The sequence below is a fragment of the Geotrypetes seraphini genome, chromosome 6 (assembly GCF_902459505.1).
Source record: "Geotrypetes seraphini chromosome 6, aGeoSer1.1, whole genome shotgun sequence".
Taxonomy (NCBI): domain Eukaryota; kingdom Metazoa; phylum Chordata; class Amphibia; order Gymnophiona; family Dermophiidae; genus Geotrypetes; species Geotrypetes seraphini.
Genome location: NC_047089.1, coordinates 51,738,397 through 51,753,798, shown reverse-complemented (window position 1 = coordinate 51,753,798; position 15,402 = coordinate 51,738,397). Strand labels below are relative to the sequence as shown.

Genomic DNA, 15,402 nt, shown 5'->3' with positions numbered 1-15,402 from the left:
ATAGGCGAAGGTGTTTTTGCTTCTGGTTGTTCGTGTGGGGTTGTGTAGAGTGAAGTGTGTTTGCAGGTAGGAAGGTGCTAGGCCCCAGATTTGTTTGAAGCAGATGCATGCAAATTTGAACTGTATTTGCGCTTCTGTTGGTAGCCAGTGCAGTTTTTTGTAGTATGGGCTAATGTGGTCGTTTTTTCTCAGTCTGAAGATTAAGCAAACTGCAGTGTTTTGCACTAATATCAGTTTCTTTATTGTTTTTTGTGGGATACCCAGGTAGACGATGTTGCAGTAGTCCAGGGTGGATAGGATCAGCAATTTTACCAGTAACCTGAAGGATGTTATGTCAAAGTATTTTTAATAGTCCTTAGCTTCCATAGTGTATAAAAACATTTCCTCACTGTTAAGTTTGTGTGGTCAGCCATGGTTAAGTGCTTGTCTAGTGCAATACCCAAAATTTTTATGGTTTTGGAAATCGGATATTCGTGGTCGTTTATTTTTTAGTGATGTTTTCGTTATTTTGTAATTGGGGCTTGCCAAGAAGACTTTTGTTTTCTCTGTGTTTAGTTTCAGTTTGAAGTTGGTGGTCCATTTTTCAATTTCTATCATAATGTGTGAGAGGTTGTCTATAATTTCAGTTGATATGTCATTTAAGGGGATTAGGATGGATATCGTCTGTGTATATGTAGTGCTTTAAGTTTAATTTTTGTAGTCGGTGACCTAAGGATGCTATATAGATGTTGAATAATGTAGGTGATAGAGGAGAGCCTTGGGGGTAGCCCTGACTGGTATTTCCATGGGTTGGAGTGATTTCCGTTGCTGGCTACTCGGTAGGATCTGTTTGTTAGGAATTTTTGAAACCATTTCTTTACCTTTCCCGAGATTCCCATTGCATCAAGGCATAGTAGCATGATTTTGTGGTCTACTAGGTCAAACGCACTGCTAAGGTCTAGTTGCAGAATCAGTGCGCTTTTTCCTTTGCTGAATAGATCATAGAGGTGGTTTAATATGGAGGCTATGACCGTTTCTGTGCTATACCCTTTCCTGAAACCTGATTGATGTTCGCTGAGGATGTTAAATTTGTCTAGGTAGTTTACTAGTTGGAGGTTGACCAATCCTTCTAGTTGTTTAGTGAAGAGGGGAATGCTTGCTATGGGTCTGTAGTTGGATGTCAGTGCTGTAGAGATTTTCTGATCTTTGGGGATAGGTGTAATCAGTATGTGACCCATGTCTTTGTTTAGTGTTCCGTTTGTAAGGGCCGTTGTTAGCTAAGTGAATAGTTCCATTTTGAATTCTGGAGGGGCAATTGTCGTGATTTTAGAGGGACATTCATCGAGTAGGCAGTTTGATTTGTTGAATTTGTTGAATAAATTTAGGAACTGATGACAATTTGGGAATTCGAAGTGGTCCCAGATCATGTCTGCTCTGGTATTCTGGTCGTGGGGTTCGAGATAGTGAAGGATATTGTTTGTGGGTGTGGGTAGAGTTGTTCTTAGGTCTGTGATTTTGTTTTTAAAAAAAAAAATTGGCTAGGGCTTGGGCTGATGGGGTGCTCTCGTTGTCCTTTTTCAGGATTCTTATTGTGTCTGGGATGATCCCAGTTTGGATGTCTCACCATTACATGTTGTTGTTGTTATGAATATTATGATGACTTATGCGGTATTGTGGTTTATATTGATGAATATATAATTGCATGGTAGTTTTATAGTAAAATTTCAGTGAAATTTATTGTAAGTATTTATGTATTGTAGAAAATTAAGTAAAAGTGGAGCCGCCACCAATCCAAGCTCCTGAAGACACCTATTGGCGAAACACAGAACTGTGTCGAGCTTTGATGTTTTCAACAAGCATATGAAGGAACTTGATAGATTGCAACACATATTGGAACGGATGTGATTTGTAAAGCAGAGTGGAGAACTAAGGACTGTAGCTACCCGTCTGTGCGGGGGTTGCATATGAACTTCACGCATTAATTTAACTGCTCGTTCATGTGAATGAGATGCGATTTGGATGTTAAATTATTGATGATAAAATGTTGTTAATGAGAATAAGGCATTTTATATGAAATTAATGAAAAATGATACTTAAATTGCTTTTTAGTGTTTATATCCATAGCTGTTTCATTTTTGATGTTATTCAATAAATATGCATGCACTGCTTTATGCTAATAGATCTCATGCATATTCATTTGGGAAGGCCTGAAAACCCAAGTGGATTGCGGCCCTCAAGGACCGACATTTGACACCCCTGCTCTAGAAGATGAGGGTGGTGGCAGGCAGGCTAGCAAGCCTGGCCTTCCTTTTTTCATTTGATGTGATTGGAAACCTTTTTAAACCAAGCTATCCCCAAGGATTGTTGCCACATTTTTTTGTTTTTGAACACTGATGTGAACTGAGTAAAACCCTTGTGACAAGGACTAACATTTTTGCCTCCCCACAGGAGCTTGCCCTGGGAAAAGGCATGAAGGAACATAAATTCAGAAGAGAACCTGGGTACAGTGTTTGGGAAAGATAAGGTGATTTAATAATACCTTTATTTTGTCAAGTGCAAGATTCTAGGCATAACAACTGCTGGTCAGCCAGAGTATATCAAGCAGCCATCTAATGCTGAAAGTACTCCAAAGCAGAGGGTGCATCACAGAGGAGTAACTTAATGGTTAGAGCATCAGGATGCGAAACAGGGGAGCCAATTCAAATGACAAGTCACTTAATCCTCCATTGCTTCAGACATAAGCTCAGCTTTTTTTTGTCAACCAGAAACAGAAAAATACCCACTGTACCTAAAAAGTACCCCACTCAATAGCTTCTGGGCTTGAGAGTGAAAAACTATACAATAGGTGGAACAAACCAATACATGTAGAACAAAAAACACATTAGTACATTAAAGTCATATTTTTTCTTTTTAACTTCAAAAGATAATTTGTGCAATGTATCAAAACACAGTTACATGTTTAAAACAATGGTGTTAAGATCTGATCAATTCTAAGTAGCCTCACATATTAAATGAACAAGTCATTAAAAAAACTAAAATCCTGGAACCTCTAAAGGGCTTTACATGACATTTCACAAAAATTAACTTATAAAAACCCAAATTTGTGAACTTAAAATTCAAATTTAAAACCTACTTCACAGCATTAGTGTCCAGGGTTGCATACAGATAGTATAAACTTTTCATTCGTTCTGTTGTTTCCAGATTGTGAGGCACCATGTACTGAGCAAATATGCGTTCAACAAGCAATCTGAAAGATATCAAAAAGAATTAGCAATTAGATGCTTTCTCTTGGAAAAAAAAACAAAAACAAACCTTATTCTGCTCTTTCCACAGAAAAGTAAGAACCGTATCTAAAGCAAAAGTTTATCTTAGCCAAAAACTGAGATGTTGTGTCCCCTCAAACAAGGTGAGCAATGTAATATGAATATAGAACATCCAACTAGGGGTAAAGATGATGAAAAAAGAAGAAAAATTAGGACTAAGAGCTTATATACCAAATGTTTCAAGTTTGCAACTAAGAAAATGTAAAATATATTTTTTAAATTAATGTTTCCATGTTTCTGAACAAAATGCCTGCTTACTTACAATATCCACTTAGGATCCCTGTTTACCAAGCAATGGTAATATAGTACATGCAACTTTTATTGAATGATTCATTTAGCTCAGTGCTGCAGGCTAAATAAAGCCCAGTGTCAGCTCTGGATTAAGCATTAAACAAAATAAGGAGTGCTTTTGGACTAAATGCCTCTATTGATTGGGTCTACATTTATTAGCTTATCAGTTCATTTGAAAATCCTTAAATACATCTATTTATATGTGCTGTTTAAACTGTTTAAGTCTTCAGTATTGCTTCAAAACACTAAGGCACCAGTTCTCTATTGCTGGCCCTTTAATGAAAATTGATCTGAGTGAGCTGGTCACATGATAGCAATGACATGGCCAGCTTTCACTATACTATTTTAAAGAATGCTGGGGCACCACTGTTCACCTTACCCCGCAGACTCTATGTGTTGATAACACTTCGGGCAAGTTTTTGAATTTTACAATATGCTAACTTATAAACTTAGTTTTTGATTTTGTAAGTTTTTGTGCTTTTCTCCATAGAGCCCTGAAGAAATGATCAGCAGATCATGAAACACTGGCTACCGTTGGCTTTTATTGACTAAAAAGAGAAAGAAAGCAGCAGTTACGGCAGTGAAAGATAAGTGCTGCTTGTTGCTCTTGTATTGTTCTTTCAAGCATAACCTAGGGGGGGGTTTGTCAGTGATAGAAAGCCGAAAGGGAGCTAACAAATTACTTAAGCTCCTTTTCTTAGTCTCAAAAGCAACTTTTGCTTTGCAGCATCTGAGGCGTTTTCCCCTATTTAGTTATAATGGCTTGAAGTTAGTTTGCAGTTAAGTGCTCATGAGGGGTTAAGGTATTGAGCATTTTCCACCAGTGTATATTCAAACTGGAAATATTGTGGGGTTTTTTACAAATCAAGTTTTTGCATATTCATTGTAAAATCTGACTGGCAATGGGGTAACTTCAGGACCGAGTTGAGAAACACTGTCCTGGGACAATAGGCCCCTACGAGAGCAAGTCTAGATGCACCTGGAGAAGTAGCTTTTGCTCCTTTTATAGTTGTACAAGGTCTACATATCACAGGCACCTGGGCCAATCTGACGCTACCAGAGCTATTATTCCTGTATGATATGCTATTTGGCGGATCACCCGACCTATCATGGGCTGGAGGAGGAGGGAACATACAGTAGTCCAATCTCTGGCCATGGTTAAACCAGGGCGCCTAGCCCTGCACTTCCTGGTCCATATCTTCAGCTGCATGTCGGTAACAAAAATCTCATACAGGAATACAGGATGTTCAGGGCGGTACTTAGAGAGACCTCCCAGGAAAGAGACTTGGGAGTACTGGTTGACAAGTCAATGAAGCTGTCCATGCAATGTGCGGTGGTGGCAAAAAGGGTGAACAAAATGCTAGGAATGATTAAGAAGGGGATCACAAACAGAGAAGGTTATCATGCCATTGTAACAGGCCATGGTGCACCCACACCTGGAGTACTGTGTCTAGCACTGGTCGCCGTACATGAATGAGGACACGATACTACTCGAAAGGGTTCAAAGAAGAGCAACTAAAATGGTTAAGGGGCCGAAAGAGTTGCCTTACAGTGAAGTATTAGAGAAACTGGGCCTCTTCTCCCGGTATGTTGGGGCCTGCAGTTCTCACGGGACTGTCTGCATCCATTCAGGAAATGGCACACAATCACACAGCAGCACGTTGTGCACTGCTGGCCCTGACATACCAATAATCAGCAGGCAGCCGTCCAGTGAAGCACCAGCAACCACCACAATTAGGAAGTGTCGTGAGCCCAGGCATTAGCGCGCTTGTGTGCCGCTGGCCCCGACAATCAGCAGGCAGCCATCCACCGACCACCACAATTTAAAGGTATCGCTGGGGGGGGGGGGGGGTTATATTCGTTTCATAAGACGCACCCTTATTTCCACCTACTTTTAGGAGGGGAAGTGCAAAGACGCTCTTCAGGAGCCCTTCCAGCGCAAACCTAACCTGAATTAGTGTCAAAATAGCATGAGTCCATCTCTGCCAGTTTTGGGAAAAACAAAGTGTTTTGAAGCTTCTGGAAAAGCTTTTTTTTAAAAAATTGGGAAATCTAAGATGGCCACTGCAGCAGTTTTAGCACCAAAAAACACCTTAAAAGCAGTAAAACAAAAATAAAAAACTACCAATTTTAGAGAAGGAGGAATATGAGGAAACAAGCAGCAAACTTTCAGACCCCCCCCCCCCCCCCAAGATTTTCCTCATATGTTGTATCAGCCTTACTCACCGTGACTTGTGATAGCCTCCAAAAGCAACTGGATCTGGGGAAAAAAATCACTGCCAAACAGAACGTCTTTCTAGCACTGAATCTTTAGGCTGTTAGTCTGACCAGTGTCTGACTGAGCCTCTAACCCCCTCCCCCCCCCCCCAGACTGCAAACACAAAAAAAGAAGAAAGGGAGGTGAAACACAGCTGGCACTCTGCAAGTCCCCGCTAAACCCCTATGGATGCTTAACAGCCTACACTCAAACCCCTGCAAGCAGTAGATGAGCGATGCTACCAGGAGATGACCCTGAGCTCCAAAAAGACTTCTGCAGGCTAATATCCTAGAGCTCTTTCAGCAGTTCTAGGCACAGTGTGTTTAAAACTTCATATTTACTTCAATAGCTGTGCTATTTAGATATAGATGGATGACTTATTATGGGCCTTGTTAAGGCAATTTTGGGAAACAGAGTTAAGCTTGGTGTGTTGTAATAAATGAAGAGATTTATACAATTAAAGATTTTGTTTCCTAATTACCATTTCGATTTCTGTAATTGTCCTTTAATTTTGAATGTGTCCAGTATGTTGTGTAGATCAGTGGAAAACACACCTACTTGGATACATTACAAGGGTGTAAAGGCAGATAACATAATACAGCTGTGCACTTTACAAAAATGTATAAGGTATAAAAATATATTTTTTTATCCTTATAATGGCAGACATCATGCTTCTTTCCTCATCCTAGAAAGGTTTCCACTCAAATCAAGTAGGATTCACTAATATGTAAAACCTACACCCTGAAAAAATGAAATCTTCAAGAGCATATACCACAAATATTCACAAGACTTATTTCATGAAGGCAATGCAACAGACTTACCGGTCATCAATACTGTTTTGGTAATATATATGCAACAGTTTATCCTTAATCCATGAAATCTGTTTTGAAGCTTCTTTTCCTGCTTCTGCTTGCAATGCATATTTCTTATATATCTGTGCAAGACCCATCATAGCTTCTTTTCTTACTCGCCACTTACAAAAAACAAAAAAAAACACAGCATGACAATATTTTACAAAGAAATATTTTAAATTTGCTTTATGAATAACTTTATACTTGTAAATTTAACTCAATTGAGAACTGGTTATTGGTCAAACTTATTTCCTCAAATGCATTAACATCTAATGAATATAAATAATGTATTTAGGTGAAGCCACATAGTTAAATTCCTTCTACTGTGTACACACCACAAGGGTTCTTCAATTTAAAAAGCAAGCTATAAAAGAAAAGGGGACTATGGATAAGTAAAGAATCATTGGAACAAGTGTAAAGTACCACAGAAATTACAGAGCAGTTGAGTAAACAAATTTTTTAATGATTGCTTCATTTAAGGGAAAAAATTATCTAACACCCATATCACCAATGTGAAAAAGTAACTCCTCCTTAGTTTCTCAATCAACCAACTGACCAAAATTAACTGATAATAGATTCAGCTGATTTAACACAGCCAGGCTAGGTTATAACCAGCCTTGCTGAATTTCACTATACAGTAATATTGAACTTTACCAGGAGAATGAAGTACTCACAAAATTTGTTCAATAACATCATGCCACTATTAAAGGAAATTCCAGAAGAGATGAGAAAAAAAGTTGTTGAAGCATATCAATCTTAAAGGGTTAGAAAGCCATTTCTAAAGCTCCGGGACTCTACTAAAGCACAGTGAGAGTCATTATTAGTGTGTGCTATTGCAGAAGGATACGAGACTATAATTTCTTTTGTAGTTTTATATCAGGGAGTCTACTGACCAAGCCAAATATGAAGCCATTGTGATGCACGGGAATTTTATTATTTTATTTCCGGAATGCCACACTCGCCAATTTGTGATAGGCAGGGGATATTATTTATATTTTCTAGAAACTCACTGCTATACGAGAACCCAACCACGCACGCTAGGGATCAGTCTTATATTAACCTCGTCAACAGCAGCCAAAGACTGCTGCTATCACAGTTTGAGCGGAAGGTCAGATTTCCCCAGAGGAAGTGCATATGTACTCCCTATAATCGCAGAGGGTCTCGTGTCCACAAATAAATTTATTTACCTAATCTTGTTGGATTTGGAGGAGTTATTGCTTTGGAGAAGTGAGTTATCTAGAGACTCAAACAGGCAACTTCTTAAAATAAATATTTACTTTATTGCACAAATGATTTTAAAAGCATAAATAATCAGTTTCAATTAAAAAGATTTTCATCCATTAAAGTGAATTCATAACAAATTCATTTAAATAGCAGAATAAATATAAAGTGCTTATTAAAGGTTTCCTTATCAATTTCTTGTCTTTCAAGTCATCAAGAGATTATTCAGGCAACTCAGGTAAGTGTTGTCTTAAACTCCATAACACCAATCTTTAATATACTTAAAGATAATACCTTTTGCCAATAATATCTATTTTCTCTTACAGGTTATTGACTCAAACCTTTTCTGTAAGTGTTCTTTCAACAATTTCCCCAAAACATATCTAAAATGTCCAAAATAAGAACAGTGTGCACACTAAAAAAAAAAAGTTAAACAAAACCTTTTCTTCAGGCCCACCACCACTTTCTTGCGTAGGAGCTCTTGATACTGGAACTAGAACTGGAAATACTGGAGCCAACTGGAGCTTTCTATCAGACTCTGGAACCGGAGCTGAAACCACCAAAGCTTGCTGTACCTACTGCCTAACTTAAATAAATCAAAAAGGTGTGTTCTTTGTGTGTCCTCCTTCTGCTGCTCACTAATGTGTATTAATTATTCCCAGTAAAATAAATTTAATTAAAAGAATTTCCCTAACTTATCCCAGTATTCAAGTGTACCACTCACTCTCACAGCTTTCATTCAATTCTTTTCTAAACAACTGCTACATTAAACACTTTAGGTTTCTAAATTCTACTTAAATTCATGAGAAACCATGCACAACTCAGTGCAGACCCTTTCTTCAACTACAAACAGGGGTGCAGAATTCAATTATGGCTGTGACTCTAATAAACCCTTTTTAAGCCAATTACCAGGATAATATACTTTAAAATCCTGTCTTCAACAGTATTTTTAGTTTAGAAATAATTCTGTGCCAATCCCTTAACTCAAAATTACTATAAGTCTTATTTTCCTTTAAACCCTTAAATCTTTACTTAAATATATATATTTACCAAAGCTTTCTCATTAACCAATACTAAAACAACTTTTCTAAATTAAGCCACTTTTAAATCCTTCTCTCAATTATTTGTCTTCTCAGACAGTTAATACAAGTACCGTATTTCCCCATGTATAGGCCGCAGCAAATTCTGATATATGTTTTAAAACTGGTAGATAAGCCACCTCATGGTATTAGTCACGGATTATCTACCTGTACCTTTTTTAATCATCCTCCCATTACCGTATTTTCATGTAGATAACGCGCACCCGTGTAAAACGCGCACACGGATATAGCGCACGGAAAACACTAATTTATGTACAGAAATTTTTATATACCGCGCACGCTGCCCGACTCTCCTTTCGCCCGCCCCGACTCTCCTCTGGCCACCCCGACTCTCCTCTCCCCTTTGAAGTCCTGTCCCCTCCCTGAAAGCCTGATCCCCCCCCCCCGACGTCCGATTCAACCCCCCCGCAGGACCGCTCGCACCCCCACCCCGAAAGACCGCTCGCACGCACTCCCACCCGCACCCCCACCCTGAAGGACCGCTCGCACCCCCACAGCCTCCCGACCCCCCCCCCCATCATGTAGAAGCTCCTACCGGTGTCCTGCTGCTTTCTCTTGGCGGCCCCGGCCCTTCCGTGAGCCCTGCGCCTGCGCTGCTTCCTCTTCCAGCGGTTCGCCCTTTCTCTAACGTCAATCCCTCTTGCCCCGCCGACTCCCCGACACGATCGGGGCAAGCCCTCTTGCCCCAGCCAACCGCGGCACCCCCGACACGATCGGGGCAAGAGGGAGCTCAAGCCCTCTTGCCCCCCCGACACGATCGGGGCAAAAGGGAGCCCAAGCCCTCTTGCCCCGCCGACTCCCCAACTCCCCGACAATATCGGGCCAGGAGGGAGCCCAAACCCTCCTGGCCACGGCGACCCACTACCCCCACCCCGCACTACATTACGGGCAGGAGGGATCCCAGGCCCTCCTGCCCTCGACGCAAACCCCCCTCCCCCCATGACCGCCCCCCCCCCAAGAACCTCCGATCGCCCCCCAAGCCGACCCGCGACCCCCCTGGCCGACCCCCACGACACCCCCACCCCCCTTCCCCATACCTTTGTGTAGTTGGCCGGACAGATGGGAGTCAAACTCGCCTGTCCGGCAGGCAGCCATCGACAGAATGAGGCCGGATTGGCCCATCCGTCCCAAAGCTCCGCCTACTGGTGGGGCCTAAGGCGCCTGGGCCATCAGAATAGGCCCGGGAGCCTTAGGTCCCACATGGGGGCGGGGCCTGAGGCACATGGGCCCAACCCGACAATGTGCCCAAGGCCCCGCCCCCAGGAGGAACCTAAGGCTCCCGGGCCTATTCTGATTGGCCCAGGCGCCTTAGGCCCCACCAGTAGGCGGAGCTTTGGGACGGATGGGCCAATCCGGCCTCATTCCGTCGTTGGCTGCCTGCCGGACAGGCGGGTTTGGCTCCCGTCTGTCCGGCCAACTACACAAAGGTACGGGGAAGGGGGGTGGGGGTGTCGTGGGGGTCGGCCAAGGGGGTCGCGGGTCGGCTGAGGGGGGCGGTCGGAGGTTCTTGGGGGGGCGGTCATGGGGGGAGGGGGGTTTGCGTCGAGGGCAGGAGGGCCTGGGATCCCTCCTGCCCGTAATGTAGTGCGGGGTGGGGGTAGTGGGTCGCCGTGGCCAGGAGGGTTTGGGCTCCCTCCTGGCCCGATATTGTCAGGGAGTTGGGGAGTCGGCGGGGCAAGAGGGCTTGAGTTCCCTCTTGCCCCGATCGTGTCGGGGAGTCGACGGGACAAGAGGGCTTGACGTTAGAGAAAGAGCGAACCGCCGGAAGAGGAAGCAGCAGGTGCAGGGCTCACAGAAGGGCCGGGACCGCCAAGAGGAAGCAGCAGGACACCGGTAGGAGCTTCTACATGATGGGGGGTGGGGTCGGGAGGCTGTGGGGGTGCGAGAGGTCCTTCAGGGTGGGGGTGCGGGTGGGAGTGTGTGCGAGCGGTCCTTTGGGGTGGGGGTGCGGGTGCGTGCGAGCGGTCCGTCGGGGTGGGGGTGTGAGCGGTCCTGCGGAGGGGGGGGTGAATCGGACGTCGGGGGGAACTATGTAAAAAAAAAATTATATAGCGCACTCACGCGTATACCGCGCAAGGTTATGCACGGTTTGTAAAAACATATATAACGCGCGCGTTATATGCGTGAAAATACGGTAAATACCTCCCTCGTGAGATTGGAGGAGAAAGCTGGCAACCATCCAGAAAGTAATGTCCCATCTGACTACAGCAGTCCAAGTATGCTGTGTCAAGCAGTCCTCATCAGGGATCTTGCATGTGAACCCGGTATTCACTTTTTTTTAATATGGAACCAAGTTTTCCTGCCTTTGTGGGTCATATCTCTGCCTCAGATCAGTTTCTGCCCAGACTTGTTGTGCTGTTTTCCCACAGCAAGAGCATTCATGTCACAGCCTGGAGTCTAAGAAGATGGTCCACCACACAAAGGGGGTCCTTAGCTTCCTCTTCAAAGTGTAAAACTGAAGACACCTGAAGCATAAGCTCCTGCAACTCTTCTCGGTGAAAAATGCACACAACCGACACATACTTGCCAACCGGCACCTCAGAAAAGTCTCCATCCAAAACATCTGACCCCCCTTAACAGATCTGGAAAACCCTCCCAAGATGCAAGTCTTCATCCAGAGAAAACGGATCAGCCAGAAAAGAATTTGTCCCACCACTTGGACGATGGCTGAGGGAGTTGGATAAAGACAACCATAGCAGGAGACAGAATGGGGGTGGCTGTGGAAGGGAAAGAACCTCCCCCCCCCCCCCCCCCCCGACAACCCCAAGACCTCCAGAACCAAAGCAGAACCCCCAGCCACCTGTAAATAAGCCTTGCACATGGTTAACATAAAATCAGGGTTCAACAACCCAGGAGCAGAAAACACATTTAAAACCTGTTCCTGTCTCTCTAAGATAGGAGGAAGGTCGCCTGAGGCAGTGGGCAAAATGGACACGCTTCCCGCCAAAACCAAGGGAAGGGCCTTCACTAAACTGTCAGCTGAAGTAATACCCGGCACCAAAGCCAAACTCGACCCTGCAGCTACAGAAACACTGCTCACAGCCCCAGCCACAACGATAAGGAAAACCCTAGCCTCCCCAGCAGTCCACAGCCCCAAATCTGCCAGATCACCGGCAGATGAGGAAACCCAGTGTGGGCGGCAGAGGCCTGGACATCACTACTGCCTCCCTCTGAAGAAAATTGCGCGCGCGCAAAGGGTGACACGTCAACACCCAAAGCAGGGTCCCCTTTGAGGCAGATGGAACATTTAATGCACCCGCCAGTTGCATCCACTGCTCGGTGCCCACATAAAATGCACTTGTGCTGCTTTTTTGAAGCACGCATACTGAATGCGCCAAAAACACACATAAAACATCACCATACAAAAATGGTGGCCTCAGGACCACTTTATGCTCTTTTTATTTCTTATGTCTTATTTTTTTTTTTTTTTTAACTTCCCACAGCTATGTAGCTGTCTCAAGAGAGCAGATTCCACAAGCACTCTAAACTGTAGTCTGTGCAGAACAGGTGGCTAGGTGTAAATTCAGAAAACCTGGGGAGGCGGGGGAAATGGGGAGAGGGACTCAACCCTTCAGATTGTGGCACCCCAGAGGTCAGTAGGACCCCTGAAAGGTCCCCCCCAGCTCTGTCTGGATAGCAAAAAAAGACAAGAAAAGCTCACTAAATCAAATCCAACAGGCACAAAAATAAATCTCAGCACAGACTGCACAATCTTACCAATCCACCTGCTGGAGACTGAGAAAAGATTGATTGTAATAAGGACTGCACAGCCCACTTGTACTGTAGCCAACAGTTAGTGTCTTAGTCTCCATCCGTTTCTGTGCCAGTCAGTAGGGCCACTAAAGGCGGCATATTTTGAACATATGAGGGGCTAAGTTGACTATGTGCATTTAAATTGGATGAGTTCTATGAGAGAGACTGTGGACCCTGTGCAAGTGTGTAATGGTGGGGAGGGATGTTTAGTGATAGTATATGTATAGAAGGATTAATCAGCCCTTCCCAGTCCACCTCTCACCCTGCCTTTGTTTTTCATTGCCCTTCTTTCCTTCACCTACCTGCTGCATCTCAGGTACTTTTGCCTGTATCAGTAGGGACTGGTTACCCTGGGCAAACACAATTCTCACAAATCTATCAGCTGCAGGAGAGTCACTTGCTCTGCCCAACCTGAAAATAGTCCACATATCCCTGAAGCCATTTTCCTGCCATGCCCAATCTCTCCTTTGCTAAACATATGTTTAGTTCTGGTAGCCATCCTCCCCCCTCCTAATATCCATGCTTGTAAACAACCTGAAAGAAATGTTCCTGAGGCTACCCTCTCTCTCTCCATGTCTCCATAGTTTTGAATATATGTCCTATAAAATATGTCCTATATAGAAAATTTTTCCAGTTATTGGGAGTGCCTTTGAGTGATCTACATGGCAACTGGTGTCCATAAATTATAACTGTGATAGTAGACATCCACCCCTAACGCAGCTTTTGCGAAATGGCAATTTCACCATCAGGTACCTGTGGCTGCAGTGCTCTGGATTTCCAGATTTCAGTGTTTGGTTCTGGTGTGAGCTAACTGCAGCTAAGTGTGATTTCTTCTATTTTCCTACAGTTTTTTTGGGGGGACAGATTTTTGAAGCAGTGTGGCGCTCACAATTGTTGCTTTTGGTGAGCTAGCATTACATCTAAAAAAGGGTGGTTCCCTCAGACTAGTGCTGCCTGATTCACGATTCGAATCGGTTCACCGATTCACTTCAGGTGAATCAATTCGAATCAATTTAAAAAAAAAAAAAAAAAAAGCCTCCTGATTCAGTAACTGACCCTTCCACCCCTCGCTCCTAAAGCAGGTGCAGCAGCGCTGCCTCTTGATGGCCGGCCACTGCCACACCCGCTTTAGAGGGCGAGGGGGGAGGGTCAGTCAGGAAGAGCTGGTGTCCAGCTTCCTCTCTGGCCTCCTGCACATCCATTTACCTAATATCAGCAGCATGCAGAGAAGATCGCCGGTGCTAATAATCTTTGCAAGCTGCCATACGCCTTCGGAGCTGTTTCCTCTGCCACAATCCTGCTTCTGACGTCAGAGGAGGGGCGGGACCATGGCAGAGAAAACAGCTCCAAAGACCTATGGCAGCTTTCAAAGATCGCTAGCAATGGTGATCTTCTCTGCAGGCTACTGATATTAGGTAAATGGATGTGCAGATGACCTGGAGGAACACACAGGCCTTCTGGGGGGAAGGGGTCCTCCGGGGGGGGGGGGGGGGGAGGACAGACCTTCAGGGGTGGGGGCCCTGGTATAGATGTACACAGAGGGAGGGCGGGAAGGGGATGTTCAAAGAGATGTGCATATGTCGGACTTTGGGGGGGGAAGTCAAAAAACGGAGGAAAGGGAGAGAGATGGTGAACAATGGGATTTAGGGAGGGAAGAACAGAAAGGGTGAGAAGTTGGGCACAAGGGATGGTGTGGAGGGGGGATAGAAATACTGGATAGAAGGGTAGTTGGGAAAAGAAAGGGAGAGATGGTGGACCCTGGGGTGGTGGGGAAGGAGGGAGAGATGCTGGATGAAAAGGTAGTTGAGAAAAGGTGGATCTGTGGATGGAGACGAAAAAAGGAAAGATGCCAGACCCTGGACAGATGTTGGATGGTTAGCACGGAGAAAGAAGAAGGGAGGAGACCCTGGCAAGCAAGTTATCAGAAGACAACCAGACCCTGGGACCAACAAGATTTGAATAATGACCAGACAACAAAAGGTAGAAAAAATAATTGTATTTTCTGTTTTGTGATTACAATATATCAGATTTGAAATTTGTATCCTGCCAGAGCTGGTGTTAGACCGCAAAAGTGAGCTAGGATTTAACAAAGAGAGGAAAAGCCTTTTTTGTTTGTTTATTTTGTTTACACCACAGCGCCAGTGTGGTTAGGAGAAGGCAAAGGGGGTGAAGAGGCTATAAAATAAACCCACCAGGATGTTTGAAAAAAAAAAAAAAGAAGAAAAAAAACCCCACCCAATTTGGCAGGAAAATCTAATCGAAAAATCGATTCAATAGGTGAATCGAATCAAATTTTTTTTTCCTGAATCGGGCAGCACTACCTCAGACTACAACAGTGCTTCACTTGTGTTCCAGCAGCATTCAGGACATATTTTGAATATTTGATTGAAACAAAGTTACATGTGCAGAGATAGGTTTTTTTTAACCAATGAAACCGAAATGAGTTTTTTTCTCCACTTCTCATATTTTGTGCTTTTCCCTGATATAGGTGTGTGGCTGGTGGTGTGAAGCCATCCATTTTCTATATAGGACATATATTTTAGTATTTTGAGTGATTTCAACTACCCCAACACTGAGTGGATAAATGCTGCATCAGAAAGTGCTAGGGAGGTAAAATTCCTAGACAT

The 15,402-nt window shown here is 43.9% G+C and overlaps 1 protein-coding gene across 6 annotated transcripts in view; it reads right to left on the bottom strand.

Moving 5' to 3' along the window:
- The window catches only part of PDS5B (PDS5 cohesin associated factor B), a 376,109-nt gene that overhangs the window by 255,123 nt on the left and 105,584 nt on the right, over positions 1–15,402 (bottom strand). For all 6 annotated transcript variants that reach the window (XR_004539863.1, XM_033948532.1, XM_033948533.1 and 3 more), the window contains exons 12-13: positions 6,672–6,823; positions 3,113–3,226 (exon numbers count right to left, since the gene is read on the bottom strand). Coding sequence is in view for 5 of the 6 variants with exons in the window: in XM_033948532.1 (XP_033804423.1) it covers positions 3,113–3,226; positions 6,672–6,823 (266 nt within the window). In the remaining variant the exon portion in view is untranslated. The remainder of the gene's footprint in view (positions 1–3,112; positions 3,227–6,671; positions 6,824–15,402) is intronic.